Source organism: Rana temporaria, chromosome 7 (genome assembly GCF_905171775.1).
Source record: "Rana temporaria chromosome 7, aRanTem1.1, whole genome shotgun sequence".
Classification (NCBI taxonomy): domain Eukaryota; kingdom Metazoa; phylum Chordata; class Amphibia; order Anura; family Ranidae; genus Rana; species Rana temporaria.
Genome location: NC_053495.1, coordinates 205,117,965 through 205,136,751, shown reverse-complemented (window position 1 = coordinate 205,136,751; position 18,787 = coordinate 205,117,965). Strand labels below are relative to the sequence as shown.

General features: G+C 53.6%; 1 protein-coding gene across 1 annotated transcript in view; it reads right to left on the bottom strand.

Moving 5' to 3' along the window:
• MPL (MPL proto-oncogene, thrombopoietin receptor) overlaps positions 1-15,583 on the bottom strand; it is a 39,475-nt gene extending 23,892 nt beyond the window's left edge. The window contains exons 1-6 of the mRNA XM_040361081.1: positions 15,453-15,583; positions 13,404-13,577; positions 9,764-9,945; positions 5,142-5,296; positions 4,917-5,061; positions 2,719-2,833 (exon numbers count right to left, since the gene is read on the bottom strand). Coding sequence (XP_040217015.1) covers positions 2,719-2,833; positions 4,917-5,061; positions 5,142-5,296; positions 9,764-9,945; positions 13,404-13,577; positions 15,453-15,583 — 902 coding nt within the window. The remainder of the gene's footprint in view (positions 1-2,718; positions 2,834-4,916; positions 5,062-5,141; positions 5,297-9,763; positions 9,946-13,403; positions 13,578-15,452) is intronic.
• Between the last annotated feature and the right edge of the window lie 3,204 nt (positions 15,584-18,787).

Here is an 18,787-nt window from a genome sequence, read left to right as displayed (position 1 = left end):
TCTCCCATGTTAAACGTAAGTCTAGTCATGGGCACAGTGAGGCATGGACACAGTGAGGCATGAACACAGTGAGACATGGGCACAGTGGGGCATGGGCACAGTGAGGCATGGACACAGTGAGGCATGAACACAGTGAGACATGGGCACAGTGGGGCATGGGCACAGTGAAGCATGGACACAGTGAGACATGGGCACAGTGAGGCATGGGCACAGTGAGACATGGGCACAGTGAGGCATGGGCACAGTGAGGCATGGGCACGGTGAGGCATGGGCACGGTGAGACATGGACACAGTGAGGCATGGACACAGTGAGGCATGGGCACAGTGAGACATGGCCACAGTGAGGCATGGACACAGTGAGGCATGGACACAGTGAGACATGGGCACAGTGAGGCATGGACACAGTGAGACATGGACACAGTGAGACATGGGCACAGTGAGGCATGGACACAGTGAGACATGGGCACAGTAAAACATGGGCAACGTGAGACATGGGCACAGTGAGGCATGGGCACAGCAAGGCATGGGCACAGTGAGGCATGGGCACAGTGAGGCATTGACCCAGTGAGGCGTGGACACAGTGAGGCATGGGCACAGTGAAGCATGGACACAGTGAGACATGGGCACAGTGAGGCATGGGCACAGTGAGACATGGGCACAGTGAGGCATGGGCACAGTGAGGCATGGGCACGGTGAGGCATGGGCACGGTGAGACATGGACACAGTGAGGCATGGACACAGTGAGGCATGGGCACAGTGAGACATGGCCACAGTGAGGCATGGACACAGTGAGGCATGGACACAGTGAGACATGGGCACAGTGAGGCATGGACACAGTGAGACATGGACACAGTGAGACATGGGCACAGTGAGGCATGGACACAGTGAGACATGGGCACAGTAAAACATGGGCAACGTGAGACATGGGCACAGTGAGGCATGGGCACAGCAAGGCATGGGCACAGTGAGGCATGGGCACAGTGAGGCATTGACCCAGTGAGGCGTGGACACAGTGAGGCATGGGCACAGTGAGGCATGGACACAGTGAGACATGGACACAGTGAGACATGGACACAGTGAGACATGGGCACGGTGAGGCATGGGCACAGTGAGGCATGGGCACAGTGAGGCATGGACACAATGAGGCATGGACACAGTGAGGCATGGGCACAGTGAGGCATGGGCACAGTGAGGCATGGACACAATGAGGCATGGACACAGTGAGGCATGGGCACAGTGAGGCATGGGCACAGTGAGGCATGGGCACAGTGAGACATGGGCACAGTGAGGCATGGACACAGTGAGGGGCACAGTGAGACACGGGCACAGTGAGGCATGGACACAATGAGGCATGGACACAGTGAGGCATGGGCACAGTGAGGCATGGGCACAGTGAGGCATGGACACAGTGAGGCATGGACACAGTGAGGCATGGACACAGTGAGACATGGACACAGTGAGACATGGGCACAGTGAGGCATGGGCACAGTGAGGCATGGGCACAGTGAGACATGGGCACAGTGAGGGGCACAGTGAGACACGGGCACAGTGAGACATGGACACAGTGAGGCATGGACACAGTGAGACATGGACACAGTGAGGCATGGGCACAGTGAGACATGGGCACGGTGAGGCATGGGCACAGTGAGGCATGGGCACAGTGAGGCATGGACACAGTGAGGCATGGGCACAGTGAGGCATGGGCACAGTGAGGCATGGACACAGTGAGGCATGGACACAGTGAGGCATGGACACAGTGAGGCATGGACACAGTGAGACATGGACACAGTGAGACATGGGCACAGTGAGGCATGGGCACAGTGAGACATGGGCACAGTGAGGCATGGACACAGTGAGGGGCACAGTGAGCCATGGACACAGTGAGACATGGACACAGTGAGGCATGGGCACAGTGAGGCATGGACACAATGAGGCATGGACACAGTGAGGCATGGGCACAGTGAGGCATGGGCACAGTGAGGCATGGACACAGTGAGGCATGGACACAGTGAGGCATGGACACAGTGAGACATGGACACAGTGAGACATGGGCACAGTGAGGCATGGGCACAGTGAGACATGGGCACAGTGAGGCATGGACACAGTGAGGGGCACAGTGAGACACGGGCACAGTGAGACACGGGCACAGTGAGACATGGACACAGTGAGACATGGACACAGTGAGGCATGGACACAGTGAGGAATGGGCACAGTGAGACATGGGCACAGTGAGACATGGGCACAGTGAGGCATGGGCACAGTGAGACATGGGCACAGTGAGGCATGGACACAGTGAGGGGCACAGTGAGACACGGGCACAGTGAGACACGGGCACAGTGAGACATGGACACAGTGAGACATGGACACAGTGAGGCATGGACACAGTGAGGAATGGGCACAGTGAGACATGGGCACAGTGAGGCATTCCTGGGTTGCCATCCGGGCCCCTGGTCAGGTGGTTAATGTCAATGCAGTCATCCACCTACCTGCAGAGTCGGGACAAGGGGTGGGCAGGAGGGGTGGCTTCCCTGGCCGCAATGGTTTACTGTAGGGATGTCTTCTGATACAAGGCTGACAGGAGTAGTGACAGCGGCAGGGATTTTGACCAGCGAGTGACTGCTGGGTGTAGGACCCCCTATGCTCGCACACCATGGGAAGGGGGTGCAGTTTGGCTTCTTTGCCCCGGGCACTGGGTGACCTTGTCCCGGCGCTGCTTACCTGTATCTATAGAAGATTTGCTGGGATGACAGCAGATGATCCTCCTTCTTCTCTTTCCACTGACAGCACACCTGAGTCATGTCCGAGGTGACGCATTTCCACCCGCCGGCGATGTCTGAAAAGAGGAGACCGTGAGAATCCGTGTAGGAGGAGCCTCTTACACTAACGATCTCCCGTGTAATGGGCAGAGACTGCAGACATGATACAGGAGATGGGCAGAGACTGCAGACATGATACAGGAGATGGGCAGAGACTGCAGACATGATACAGGAGATTGTCAGAGACTCAAGACATGCTACATGGGATGGTCAAAGACTGCAGACATGATACAGGAGATGGTCAGAGACTGCAGACATGATACAAGAGATGGTCAGAGACTGCAGACATAGTACAGGAGATGGTCAGAGATTGCAGACATGATATAAGAGATGGTCAGAGACTGCAGGCATGATACAAGAGATGGTCAGAGACTGCAGACATAGTACAGGAGATGGTCAGAGATTGCAGACATGATATAAGAGATGGTCAGAGACTGCAGACATGATATAAGAGATGGTCAGAGACTGCAGACATAGTACAGGAGATGGTCAGAGATTGCAGACATGATATAAGAGATGGTCAGAGACTGCAGACATGATATAAGAGATGGTCAGAGACTGCAGACATAGTACAGGAGATGGTCAGAGATTGCAGACATGATATAGGAGATGGTCAGTGACTGCAGACATGATACAGGAAACGGTCAAAGACTGCAGACATGATACAGGAGATGGTCAGAGACTGCAGACATGATACAGGAGATGGTCAGAGACTGCAGACATGATACAAGAGATGGTCAGAGACTGCAGACATAGTACAGGAGATGGTCAGAGATTGCAGACATGATATAAGAGATGGTCAGTGACTGCAGGCATGATACAAGAGATGGTCAGAGACTGCAGACATAGTACAGGAGATGGTCAGAGATTGCAGACATGATATAAGAGATGGTCAGAGACTGCAGGCATGATATAAGAGATGGTCAGAGGATGCAGACATATTACAGGAGATGGTCAGAGACTGCAGACATGATATAAGAGATGGTCAGAGACTGCAGGCATGATATAAGAGATGGTCAGAGACTGCAAACATAGTACAGGAGATGATCAAAGACTGCAGACACGATAAGTTGTCGGAGAGGTAATATCCTTCATAGACTGGAGAGACATTACACAAGACTGTTAGAAATCACTGCTATAACAGAGCAATAATGAAACACAGATTTGTGTGTTTAGGGGCCCCAGGGTGGCACAAAAATTGTCAGAGGGCCACTCAGACTGGGCAGCGGGAGAACTAGATCTGTCTCTGACAATGCTTTACTAGTGTCTGTGCCTTCCTATCCCAGTGACAGCAGCCACCCCTCCCATTTCTTTTACTGGTGTCACAGGAAGTGAAGGAAAATCTTCCCAACGGGGACACAGAGAGAAACCTAAAATCTGACAGAGCGAAGAAAGACACGTCGGTGGGAGGCGGGGCTTTAATAACAGTGGCACAGATTCAAAGAGCAATTGCGCCTGCGTAACCATAGTTACGCAGCGCAATTGCTTACTTGCCCCGGCGTAACGACTTCTCCTGATTCAGAGAGCTCGTTACGCCGACTGCAGCCTAAAATATGCGTTCTTACGCAGGCCGCTAGGTGGCGTTCCCGTTGTGGTCAGCGTATAGTATGCAAATTGCGTACTAACGCCGATTCACAACGTTACGCGAGCCCTGCGTACGCAGTTTACGTTGTTTGCGTACGTCGGGTTTTGCGTAAGGCTGCACATGCTAAAAGCAGGGGCAGCCAATGCTAAGGATACCCGTCGTTCCCGCTTCGCGAGGTTTAAATTTTACGTCGTTTGCGTAAGTGAATCGTGAATGGCGCTGGAAGCCATTCACGTTCACTTTGAAGCAAATGACGTCCTTGTGACGTCATTTGCCGCAATGCACGTCGGGAAAGTTTCCCGACGGAGCATGCGCCCTACGCTCGGCGCGGGAACGCGCCTAATTTAAATGATTCCCGCCCCCTACGGGATTATTTAAATTGCGCGCGCTTACGCCGGGCATTTTGCCGGAGCGCCCACGCAATTTAGGGAGCTACTGCTACGTGAATCGAGGGTAGCGCAGACGTAAAAACTGCGCAAATGTTACTGAATCTACCCCAGTGATACAAATGATACCTGAATATTCCGGACTGTCGAATGTGATCACCTCTGACCACGGCCCCCAGGTGGCGCCCTCACCCATCCAGGACGTTCGGACGCGGAGCTGGTAGCGCAGGTCCGGCATGAGCTGAGACAGCGTCACTTCCTCCCCCAGCACAATCTGCTCAGAGATACAATATAAAACGTCATCTGATAGAAACCATCTCTTCCCTGGTCCCCCCCCCCCACCTAAGAAATCACCTTTCTCTGTTCATCTGTGGAACCCTCCGGCCAATAGCGAACCTCGTACTGCAGAACGAATGGGAATTCAAACTCCAGAGGGTCCCAATTCACACGGATCCGGTCTCTGCGCTCATCCCAGGAAAACCGGATATTGCCGGGATGTGGGAATATTCCTAAAAATACACGGGGAAAAAATCAGGAAAAATGCCTCTGATCTCCCCGAAATCCCCCCTCCCCCCTAAATCCCCCCTCCTAGCACAAATCCTCTTCATCCATCCCCCTTCCCAACACCAAATCCCCACTAGCACCAATCCCCACTAGCACCAATCCCCCCCCCCAAAAAAGTCCAATCTTAGCACAAATGACCCCCCCACCATGTTACCTTTTCTAGCACAAACCCCCAAATCCCCCCTCCTAGCACAAATATCCCCTCTTAGCGTAAACCCCCCCCCCCCGCTCTGTATCCCCCCCTCCTAGCACAAATATCCCCTCTGAGCATAAATACCCCCCCTGCTCTGCATCCCCCCCTCCTAGCACAAATATCCCCTCTGAGCGTAAATACCCCCCCCGCTCTGTACCCCCCTCCTAGCACAAATATCCCCTATGAGCGTAAATACCCCCCCCCCCGCTCTGTATCCCCCCCTCCTAGCACAAATATCCCCTCTGAGCGTAAATACCCCCCCCCCCCGCTCTGTATCCTCCTCCTAGCACAAATACCCCCTGATTTCCCTTACTAGCAAAAATACCCCCAATCATCCCTACTAGCACAAATGCCCCCCCCCCCCGAATAAAATGTCCAATCTTAGCACAAATGCCCAAATCCCCCTCCTGACACAAATTTCCCCTCTGAGCGAAAATCCTCTCTCCCCCCCCCTGATTTCCCTTACTAGCAAAAATACCCCCAATCATTCCTACTAGCACACCCCCCCCCCCCAAAAAAAAATTCTGATTTTAGCACAAACGCCAGCTCCACTCTGTATCCCCCCTCCTAGCACAAATCCTCTTCATTCACCCCCCTTCCCAACACAAAATCCCCCAAATCACCACTTCATCCCCACTAGCACAAATCCCCCCCCCCACCCCCCCCAAAAAAATTCCAATCTTAGCACAAATTCCCCCCACCATGTTAGCTTTTCTAGCACAAACACCCAAATACCCCCTCCTAGCACAAATCCTACCTCTGAGCATAAATCCTCCCCCCCCCACTCTGTATCCCCCTCCTAGCATAAATCCCCCCTCTGAGCGTAAATCCTCTCCCCCCCCACTCTGTATCCCCCTCCTAGCACAAATCCCCCATCCTAGCATAAATATATTATCTGAGCGTAAATCCCCCCCCCCCACTCTGTATCCCCCTCCTACCACAAATCCTACCCCCCCCCCCCCCCGATTTACCTTCCTAGCAAAAATACCCCCAATCATCCCTCCTACTAGCACCCCCCCTCCCCCCAAAGAAAGACTCTGATCTTAGCACACATCTCCCCCGACCATACTACCTTTTCGAGCACAAACCCCCCCTAAATCCCCCCTCCTAGCACAAATCCTCTTCATCCATCCCCCTTCCCAACACAAAATCCCCCAAATCACCCTTTCATCCCCACTAGCACAAATCCCCCCCCCCCCCAAAGAAAATGTCCAATCTTAGCACAAATCCCCCCCCCCCCCCCACACCATGTTACCTTTTCTAGCACAAACCCCCAAATCCCCCCTCCTAGCACAAATATTCCCTCTGAGCGTAAATCCTCTCCCCTCCCCCTCTCTGTATCCCCCTCCTAGCACAAATCCCCCCCTGATTTTCCTTCCTAGAAAAAATACCCTCAATCATTCCTACTAGCACAAACCCCTCCCCCCCCCCCCAAAAAAAATCCAATCTTAGCACAAGTGCCCTCCACCATGTTACCTTTTCTAGCACAAACCCCCAAATCCCCCCTCCTAGCACAAATCCCCCCTCTGAGCGTAAATCCCCCCCCCCCCAAAAGAAATTCCGATCATAGCACAAAACCCTCCCGACCATACTACCTTTTCAAGCACAAACCCCCCTAAATCCCCCCTCCTAGCACAAATCCTCTTCATCCATCCCCCTTCCCAACACAAAATCACCACTTCATCCCCACTAGCACTTCATCCCCCCCCCCCAAAAAAAAAACATGTTAGCTTTTCTAGCACAAATTCTCTCCCACCCACTCTGTATCCCCCTCCTAGCACAAATCCCCCCTGATTTCCCTTCCTAGCAAAAATACCCCCAATCATCCCTACTAGCACACCCCCCCCCCCCAAAGAAAACATTCTGGGCCAGATTCACGTAGAATCGCGGCGGCGTAACGTATCGTAGCCTGATTCACAAAGCACTTGCGATGAAAACTACGCCGGCGGCCTCCGGCGCAAGGCGGGCCAATTCAAATGGGCGTGTGCCATTTAAATTAGGCGCGCTCCCGCGCCGGACCTATTGCGCATGCTCCGTTTCCTAACTTCCGCCGTGCTTTGCGCCCCGTGAACGGCGACGCGCGTAGCGTACTTCCGTATTCCCGGACGTGTTACGCAAACGACGTTGATTTTTAAATTTCGTTGCGGGAACGACGGCCATACTTTAGACAGCAATACGATTGCTGACTAAAGTTAGGGCACCCAAAACGACGACTAAATTTGCGACGGGAAACTAGACTAGCGGCGACGTAGCGAACGCGAAAATCTGTCGTGGATCGCCGTTACTCCTAATTTGCATACCCGACGCTGGTTTACGACGCGAACTCCCCCCAGCGGCGGCCGCGGTACTGCATCCTAAGATCCGACAGTGTAAGACAATTACACCTGTCGGATCTTAGGGATAACTATGCGTAACTGATTCTATGAATCAGCCGCATAGATAGAAACAGAGATACGACGGCGTATCAGGAGAAACGCCGTCGTATCCCCTTTGTGAATCTGGCCCTCTGATCTTAGCACAAATCCCCCCGACCATATTACCTTTACAAGCACAAACCCCCCTAAATCCCCCCTCCTAGCACAAATACTCTTCATCCATCCCCCTTCCCAACACAAATTCCCCCAAATCACCACTTTTATCACACGTACCAAAATTTCCCCTTCTAGACCAATTCTAACCTTCTGCCACCCCCAAATTCCCTCTCCTCTCAGCACAAATCACCCCCCCCTCAATCTCTTTGTGGTGCCCAGGGCATCCAGCCACCCCTCCTGCCCACCCCTTGTCCCTGCCCTGCCTTCACAATCCCTAGCAATCGTACATCTGAGAAGATACATGAGATAGCGATCACTGAGTTTCTGTCAGGTCACCTGTGGCCAGGTGACAAGTGCACCCCGTTGGGGTCAGGGATGCACCACAGGGTAGTGAACCCTATGGCCGACTGCTGCGATCAGGGAGGGAGCATGAGCCCAAGATCGCCCAGGGCGCGGAGTCTAAGACCCAGCTTTGTGTTCACCAGAGCCTCTGGTGGTGAGGATGGCCTTCGCCGCAGCTGGATCCAGGTCGCGGCCCCTGGGGTCCCCAAGGTCATGCTCCACAGGGAGAAAGGGGAAGCAGCAACCGGGACAAGCGATAGTGATGGGTAAGCCGAGGTCGGGGCAACAGGCAGACAAGGGTAACCGAGGGACAGGCAAAAGGTCGGGGGCACAGGCAAACAGGAGAAGTCAGGGACGAGCCAAAAACGGTACACAGAGAGGTAATCGTAGCACACTGCAGACAGGAACTAAAGCAAACAACACTGGGGCAGATTCAGGTACCTTTGCACAGTTTTTACGGAGGCGCAGGGCAACATTTTTGCCCTGCGCCCCCGCAAATTTTCTGCGCTACCCGCGATTCACGGAGCAGTAGCTCCGTAAATTGCGTGGGCACTCCGGCAAAATGCCCGGCGTAAGCGCGCGCAATTTAAATGATCCCGTAGGGGGCGGGAATCATTTAAATTAGGCGCGTTCCCGCGCCGATCGTAGAGCGCATGCTCCGTCGGGAAACTTTCCCGACGTGCATTGCGGCAAATGACGTCGCAAGGACGTCATTTGCTTCAAAGTGAACGTGAATGGCGTCCAGCGCCATTCACGATTCACTTACGCAAACTACGTAAAGTTCAAATTTCGCGACGCGGGAACGACGGGTATACGTAACATTGGCTGCCCCTGCTAATAGAAGGGGCAGCCTTACGCGAAAACCGCCGTACGCAAACGACGTAAACTGCGTACGCAGGGCTCGCGTAACGTTGTGAATCGGCGTTAGTATGCAATTTGCATACTCTACGCTGAGCACAACGGGAACGCCACCTAGCGGCCATCGCAAGAATGCAGCCTAAGATATGCGTGGCATAAGAGCCTTATGCCGCGCATATCTTAGGCTGCAGTCGGCGTAAGGAGGTTCCTGAATCAGGAGCATTCGTTACGCCGGCGCAAGTAAGCAATTGCGCCTGTGTAACTATGGTTACGCAGGCGCAATTGCTTCTTAAATCTGGGCCACTGTTGAACAGCAAAGCAGATTAGCAGTGCAGTGGTTAATATCGTCTTCCTGGGATGGCCTGGGGTGGAGCCATACAGGGAGGAAGGTGATAAAGGACAGTCAGAACGAGGGTCAGGCCTCTAATGAACACATGGAGACGGGTAAGCTGCCAGACTTTATTGCATATCCATGACAGTTTCCTTACCGATCATCTCTACCTGGATGGTGCGGTTGCGCAGGATCTGATTGGTGCTCTTATCCTTGATGAACACATGGAGGTAATTGAAGAGCCGGACGTCATCATGCTCACAGACGTACAGCGCGGGCCCCGTGTTTTGGACGGTGATGTCACATTCCTCCTCTGGTTCTCTGCGGAGAACAAAAACTCTAAAGAAACGAAGAAAAAATCGGAAAACTGATCTGTTTTTCCGGCATTAGAGTTTAGCTCCGCCCCCAAAACGTTTTGTTTTTCTTTGAATTATAAAATAGATAAATCTGTTAATATTTTACCTTCCTTGGTTGCCCCTTTCCTCCCTTATCAACATTTTACTGTGGAGGCTGAGAGCTGTCAGTGGGTGTGAGGGGGCAACGTGGAGCCTGAGAGCTGTCAGTGGGTGTGGGACACTGTGGAGGCTGAGAGCTGTCAGTGGGTGGGGAGGGCACTGTGGAGGCTGAGAGGTGTCAGTGGGTGTGGGGAGCACTGTGGAGGCTGAGAGCTGTCAGTGGGTGTGGGGGGCACTGTGGAGGCTGAGAGCTGTCAGTGGGTGTGGGGGGCACTGTGGAGGCTGAGAGCTGTCAGTGGATGTGGGGGGCACTGTAGAGGCTGAGAGCTGTCAGTTGGTCTGGGGGAACTGTGGAGGCTGAGAGCTGTCAGTGGGTGTGGGGGGCACTGTGGAGGCTGAGAGCTGTCAGTTGGTCTGGGGGAACTGTGGAGGCTGAGAGCTGTCAGTGGGTCTGGGGGAACTGTGGAGGCTGAGAGCTGTCAGTGGGCGTGAGGGACACTGTGGAGGCTGAGAGCTATCAGTGGGTGTGGGGGGCACCGTGGAAGCTGAGAGCCGTCAGTTGGTCTGGGGGAACTGTGGAGGCTGAGAGCTGTCAGTTGGTCTGGGGGAACTGTGGAGGCTGAGAGCTGTCAGTGGATGTGGGGGGGGGGGGGAGGGGGCACCGTGGAGGCTGAGAGCTGTCAGTGGGTGTGAGGGACACTGTGGAGGCTGAGAGCTATCAGTGGGTGTGGGGGGCACTGTGGAAGCTGAGAGCCGTCAGTTGGTCTGGGGGAACTGTGGAGGCTGAGAGCTGTCAGTGGGTGTGGGGGGCACTGTGGAGGCTGAGAGCTATCAGTTAGTGTGGGGGCACTGTGGAGGCTGAGAGCTGTCAGTGGGTGTGGGGGGCACTGTGGAGGCTGAGAGCTATCGATGGGTTGGGGGGGCACTGTGGAGGCTGAGAGCTGTCAGTGGGTGTGGGGGGCACTGTGGAGGCTGAGAGCTGTCAGTGGGTGTGGGGGGCACTGTGGAAGCTGAGAGCTGTCAAATGGCCTGAGGGAACTGTGGAGGCTGAGTGCTGTCAGTGGATGTGGGGGGCACTGTGGAGGCTGAGAGCTGTCAGTTGGCCTGAGGGAACTGTGGAGGCTGAGTGCTGTCAGTGGATGTGGGGGGGGGGGGGCATTGTGGAGTCTGAGAGCTGTCAGTGGGTGTGGGGGGCACTGTGGAGGCTGAGAGCTGTCAGTGGGTGTGGGGGGGGCACTGTGGAGGCTGAGAGCTATCAGTGGGTGTGGGGGCACTGTGGAGGCTGAGTGGGTGTGGGGGCACTGTGGAGGCTGAGAGCTGTCAGTGGGTGTGGGGGGCACTGTGGAGGCTGAGAGCTGTCAGTGGGTGTGGGGGGCACGATGGAGGCTGAGAGCTGTCAGTGGGTGTGGGGGGCACTGTGGAGGCTGAGAGCTGTAAGTGGGTGAGGGGGGCACTGTGGAGGCTGAGAGCTGTCAGTGGGTGTGGGGGGCACTGTGGAGGCTGAGAGCTGTCAGTGGGTGTGAGGGACACTGTGGAGGCTGAGAGCTGTCAGTTGGTCTGGGGGAACTGTGGAGGCTGAGAGCTGTCAGTGGGTGTGGGGGGCACTGTGGAGGCTGAGAGCTGTCAGTGGGTGTGAGGGACACTGTGGAGGCTGAGAGCTGTCAGTTGGTCTGGGGGAACTGTGGAGGCTGAGAGCTGTCAGTGGGTGTGGGGAGCACTGTGGAGGCTGAGAGCTGTCAGTGGGTGTGGGGGGCACTGTGGAGGCTGAGAGCTGTCAGTGGGTGGGGGGGGGGTACTGTGGAGGCTGAGAGCTGTCAGTGGGTGTGGGGGGCACTGTGGAGGCTGAGAGCTGTCAGTGGGTGTGGGGAGCACTGTGGAGGCTGAGAGCTGTCAGTGGGTGTGGGTGGGGGGCACTGTGGAGGCTGAGAGCTGTCAGTGGGTGTGGGGGGCACTGTGGAGGCTGAGAGATGTCAGTGGGTATGGGGGCACTGTGGAGGCTGAGAGCTGTCAGTGGGTGTGGGGGGCACTGTGGAGGCTGAGAGCTGTCAGTGGGTGTGGGGGGACACTGTGGAGGCTGAGAGCTGTCACTGGGTGTGGGGGGCACTGTGGAGGCTGAGAGGTGTCAGTGGGTGTGGGGGGGCACTGTGGAGGCTGAGAGCTGTCAGTGGGTGTGGGGGGGCACTGTGGAGGCTGAGAGCTGTCAGTGGGTGTGTGGGGCACTGTGGAGGCTGAGAGTTGTCAGTTGGTGTGGGGGGCACTGTGGAGGCTGAGAGCTGTCAGTGGGTGTGGGGGAGCACTGTAGAGGCTGAGAGGTGTCAGTGGGTGTGGGGGCACTGTGGAGGCTGAGAGCTGTCAGTGGGTGTGGAGGGCATTTTGGAGGCTGAGAGCTGTCAGTGGGTGTGAGGGACACTGTGGAGGCTGAGAGCTGTCAGTTGGTCTGGGGGAACTGTGGAGACTGAGAGCTGTCAGTGGGTGTGGAGGGCACTGTGGAGGCTGAGAGCTGTCAGTGGGTGTGGGGGGCACTGTGGAGGCTGAGAGCTGTCAGTGGGTTTAAGGGACACTGTGGAGGCTGAGAGCTATCAGTGGGTGTGGGGGGCACTGTGGAGGCTGAGAGCTGTCAGTGGGTGTGGGGGGGGCATTGTGGAGGCTGAGAGCTGTCAGTGGGTGTGGGGGGCACTGTGGAGGCTGAGAGCTGTCAGTGGGTGTGGGGGGCACTGTGGAGGCTGAGAGCTGTCAGTGGGTGAGGGGGGCACTGTGGAGGCTGAGAGCTGTAAGTGGGTGAGGGGGGCACTGTGGAGGCTGAGAGCTGTCAGTGGGTGTGGGGGGCACTGTGGAGGCTGAGAGCTGTCAGTGGGTGTGGGGGGGGGCATTGTGGAGGCTGAGAGCTGTCAGTGGGTGTGGAGGGCACTGTGGAGGCTGAGAGCTGTCAGGTGGGTGTGTGGGGGGGGGGGGGACTGTGGAGGCTGAGAGCTGTCAGTGGGTGTGGGGGGCACTGTGGAGGCTGAGAGCTGTCAGTGGGGGGGGGGGGGGGTACTGTGGAGGCTGAGAGCTGTCAGTGGGTGTGGGGGGCACTGTGGAGGCTGAGAGCTATACGTGGGTGAGGGGGACACTGTGGAGGCTGAGAGCTGTCAGTGGGCATGGGGCTGGGGAACTGGGGACCCCTATGGAAGGTTAGGGGCACCATGTGAGATAGGAGGCACTGTGGGAGGTTGAGTGATCTGCAGCTGGCTGGAGACCTGGGGGAGGGTCAGTGGGCGAGAAGAGCTGTTAAGGAACTACAAGCCCCAGCATGCTCTATCAGCACAAAGCAAGTTCTTCACGTGGGAGATCAGTTGGACTCACTCTTCATAGGAGTAATAAAATCCACAGGTCACATCCCGGCCCGTCTCCAGCTCCTCGGCCCCCCAGTAACACGTGATCTTCGTGAAGTGATGGGAGAAGCAGTGAGGGACGCCCCGGTCTCCGGACAGGAGGAGCAGGTCTGGAAGATAAACAGGCAACACCGGGTCACATGATCTGTAAAGTGGGAGCTGGAGTTCAGGGTTCAATTTGTTAGTGTATTTAAATCTGCTAATGCATCCAACACTCCCCTCCCCCCCCAGGTTGACAATGCCGCTGTCCAAAGCTTCTCCTTCATCCAGCGCGGGGGGCGCTCTAATACAGAAGGTACGTTACCGGCTAGATCATCAGGTGAAACCAGCTGCCCTGGGCCCTGACATTGTTGGGGGCCCCAAAGCAGCTGCCTCATATTTGCCAACTGTCGCAGTTTAAATTCCCTTGTCCCTTGAAGTTTTAGTCCTGCGCTGTGTCCTGATATCTCGGTGTGAAGTGCTGCTACTGATGCTGCCCAGCTCTGCCCCATTGTTGTGTACAGATGACTCACCTGCAGACCCTGGGGCAGATTCACGTACAGCCGCACAAAATTGTGCGGGCGTAACGTATCTGATTTACGTTACGCCTCCGCAACTTACACGGGCAAGCACTTGCTCCGTAAGTTGCGGCGGCGTAGCGTAAATCACCCGGCGGAATTCAAATTCGGCGGGTAGGAGGCGTGTATCATTTAAATCAAGCGCGTCCCCGCGCCGAACGAACTGCGCATGCGCCGTCCGTAAAATATCCCAGTGTGCATTGCTCCAAATGACGCCGCAAGGACGTCATTGGTTTCGACGTGAACGTAAATGACGTCCAGCCCCCATTCACGGACGACTTACGCAAACGACGTAACTTTTTAAAATTTCGACGAGGGAACGACGGCCTTACTTAACATTGGCTGCGCCTCATATAGCAGGGGCAACTTTACGCCGGGAAAAGCCTAACGTAAACGTCGTAACTTTACTGCGTCGGCCGCGCGTACGTTCGGGAATTTGTGTATCTAGCTAATTTGCATACTCATCGCAGAATTCGACGGAAGCGCCACCTAGCGGTCAAAAAAAAAATGCAGTTTAGATCCGACGGCGTAAGAGACTTACGCCTGTCGGATCTAATGGATATCTATGCGTAACTGATTCTAAGAATCGGGCGCATAGATACGACGGGTCAGATTAGGACTTACGACGGCGTACATGGCGCTGCGCCGTCGTAAGTCCTTTGAGAATCTGGCCCCTGTGTTTACATGTAAATAGAGGTAGCATTCATATGTAAATAGCTGAGGCCGGCAGCATTCATATGTAAATAAAGGCGGCATTCATATGTATATCATGCCCCTCTGCAGTGAAGAGATGATGTGCTGTAACCTATAGCAACCAATCAGTGAGCAGTATTACATTACAGTAACCTCTAGCAACCTATCAACAAGAAGAAATCATGTGCTGTAACCTCTAGCAACTAATCAGTGAGCCGCAATGTGTGCTGTAACCTCTAGCAACCAGTCAGTTAAGTGGTAATAATTTGCTGTAACCTCTGGCAACCAATCGCAATCACTGCCTGATCTGATACAGTAAACTGATTTTAAGTCTAGCTGATATTTATTGTATGTCTCAGAGCAGGTGGAGGGCAAAATTGCATGGGGGGGGCAAGAAATGTTTTGCCCAGGGTCCAATCCACATTAAAGACGGCCCTGATTGTATGTTAGGATTGAATGTTGGACTGGACTTGGAACGCCAGGAATTATTTTCCCAAGATCCATAGATGAAGGGGGTTGGGTCACGGATGGGACATCAACAGATACGTTTTGGGATATTTTTTTTTACAAGACGTTGGATGGATGTTGGATGGAGCTCCTTGGTTGGATGATGGATGGAGCTCCTTGGATGGATGATGGATGGAGCTCCTTGGATGGATGTTTTATGGAGCTCCTTGGATGGATGATGGATGGAGCTCCTTGGACGGATGATGGATGGAGCTCCTTGGACGGATGATGGATGGAGCTCCTATGATGGATGATGGATGGACCTCTTTGGATCGATGTTGGATTGAGCTCCATGGTTGGATGATGGATGAAGCTCCTTGGATGGATCATGGATGGAGCTCCTTTGATAGATGATGGATGGAGCTCCTAGAATGGATGATGGATTGAGCTCCATGGTTGGATGATGGATGGAGCTCCTAGGATGGATGTTGTATGAAGCTCCTTGGATGGATGATGGATGGAGCTTATTGTATTGATGATGAATGGAGCTCTTTGTATTGATGTTGTATGGAGCTCATTGGATGAATTATGGATGAAGCTCCTTGGGTGGATGATGGATGGAGCTCCTTGGATGGATGATGGATGGAGCTCCTAGGACGGATGATGGATTGAGCTCCATGGTTGAATGATGGATGGGGCTCCTAGGATGGATGTTGTATGAAGCTCCTAGGATGGGTGATGGATGGAGCTCCTTGGATGGATGTTGTATCGAGCTCCTAGGATGGGTGATGGATGGAGCTCCTTGTATTGATGATGAATGGAGCTCCTTGGATGGATGATGGATGGAGCTCCTTGTATTGATGATGAATGGAGCTCCTAGGATGGATGTTGTATGGAGCTCCTTTGAAGGTTGATGAATGAGCTCCTTGGATGGATGATTGATGGAGCTCCTTAGATGGATGATGGATGGATCTTCTTGGATGGATGTTTTTTGAAGCTCATTGGATGGATTATGAATGGAGCTCCTTGGATGGATGATGGATGGAGCTCCTAGGATGAATGTTGTATGAGCTATTTGGATGGATGATGGATTGAGCTCCATGGTTGGATGATGGATGGAGCTCCTTGGATGGATGGCGAATGGAGCTCCTAGGATGAATGTTGTATGGAGCTAATTGGATAGATGATGGATGGAGCTCCTTGGATGGATGATGGATGGAGCGATTTGGATGGATGGAGCTCCTTGGATGGATGATGGATGGAGCGGTTTGGATGGATGGAGCTCCTTGGATAGATGATGGATGGAGCGGTTTGGGTGGATGGAGCTCCTTGGATGGATGATGGATGGAGCTCCTTGGATGGATGATGGATGGAACTCCTTGGATGGATGATGGATGGAGCTCCTTGGATGGATGGAGCTCCTTGGATGGATGATGGACGGAGCGGTTTGGATGGATGGAGCTCCCTGGACGTGTCAATACTTTGTGGTCATAAAACCCTCATGAATCAGCCCCCCCCCCCCACTCACCCAAACAGCCAACCTACCTTCTTCCGTCACCAGGGACATCACAGTGCTCACCCACAAGGTGAGGGCGATGGAGAGAGGTCGCCGTCCTCCACGCCACACGTCTGCCATGTTCCTGTGGACCCGAGCTCAGTGCCCTCCGGCCCCACAATGTGTCAGAAGGTTCTCAGGGGACTTATCTGGCTCTCACACTGGGGCCGCAGGAAATAGACTCAGCAAAGGGCCCCCCAAACCAGCAATGTGCGGTGAGCACTATGTGACAGTGACACGGCCCCCGGGCAGCCCATGCATCCTGTTGGTGGCTGGCATGGGGAACGCAGAGAGTAAACAGCAGGAACCAGGCCGGGAGGTGATAAGAGACTTCTTCTCCGATGGAAAGGCTCCGCCATACGGCTCAACGTCTGCCTCTGCTGTCAGCTTAATTAATGGCTCGTGTTTGGAGTAAAGAGAACCTGTCATAAACCCAAAGGCCCGGATTCACATACGAGATACGACGGCGTATCTCTGAGTGCGGGCCGTCGTAACTATGCGCCTGATTCAGAGTATCAGTTACGCATAGATTTCCCTAAGATCCGACCGGCGTAAGTGTCTTACACCGTCGTATCTTAGGCTGCATATTTACGCTGGCCGCTAGGTGGCGCTTCCGTATAGTTATGCGATAAATATGCTAATTAGGTATTTACGCCGATTCAGAAACGTACGTCCGGCCGGCGCATTTTTTTATGTGGTTTACGTTAGGCTTTTTTCGGCGTAAAGTTACCCCTGCTACAGTTGTGTTCAAAATTATTCTACCCCCCAATGCTGTAAAGGGTTTTAGGGAATTTAGTGTACATTTGTAATTGTATTCAGAATGAAATCCTACAAGGACTTCTTAAAGAACCATATGCAACTAAAATGACATCAATTGGTTTTGTAAAACAGTAGTCAATGTTTCTTTTGTGAATTCTTCATTTACACAATTATTTGACCCCTTAAAGACTACCACTCTGAAGAACAGAGGTTCATTGAAGTGTTTTCAATCAGGTATTGAAAACACCTGTGGATGTCAGGGAGCAGCAATAAAGCCTAATAAGCACCAATTAGGCAGCTTTAAAATGACTGTGATACTCAGCTCCTTCTAGACATTTACTGGTGTGGTTACAAACATGGTGAAGTCAAGAGAATGGTCCAGGAAGACAAGAGAAGAGGTGATTACTCTTCACAGGAAGGGCAATGGCTATAAGAAGATTGCAAAGATGTTAAACATACCAAGAGACACCATAGGAAGCATCATTCGCAAATTAAAGGCAAAGGGCACTGTTGAAACGCTACCTGGTCGTGGCAGAAAGAAGATGCTGACTTCGACTGCTGAGCGCTACCTGAAGCGTAGAGTGGAAAAAAGTCCCCGTGTGACTGCTGAGGAACTGACAAAAGATTTGTCAGATGTGGGTACTGAAGTTTCTGCTCAGACAATATGGCGCACACTGAGTAATGAAGGCCTCCATGCCAGAACTCCCAGGCGCACCCCCTTGCTGTCTCCAAAGAATAAGAAGAGTCGACTGCAGTATGCCAAAAGTCATGTGGACAAACCACAGAAGTTTTGGGATTGTGTTCTGTGGACTGATGAAACAAAATTAGAAGTGTTTGGGCCCATGGATCAACGCTATGTTTGGAGGAGGAAGAACAAGGCCTATGATGAAAAGAACACCTTGCCTACTGTGAAGCATGGCGGGGGGTCAATCATGCTTTGGGGCTGTTTTGCTTCTGCAGGTACAGGGAAGCTTCAGCGTGTGCAAGGTACCATGAATTCTCTTCAGTACCAGGAGATATTGGATGACAATGTGATGCCGTCCGTCACAAACCTGAGGCTTGGGAGACGTTGGACCTTTCAACAGGACAATGATCCCAAGCATACCTCCAAGTCCACTAGAGCATGGTTGCAGATTAAAGGCTGGAACATTTTGGAGTGGCCATCGCAGTCACCAGACTTAAATCCGATTGAGAACCTCTGGTGGGACTTAAAGAAAGCAGTTGCCGTGCGCAAGCCTAAGAATGTGACTGAACTGGAGGCTTTTGCCCATGACGAATGGGCGAAGATACCCGTAGATCGCTGCAAGACACTTGTGTCAAGCTATGCTTTAAGTTTAAAAGCTG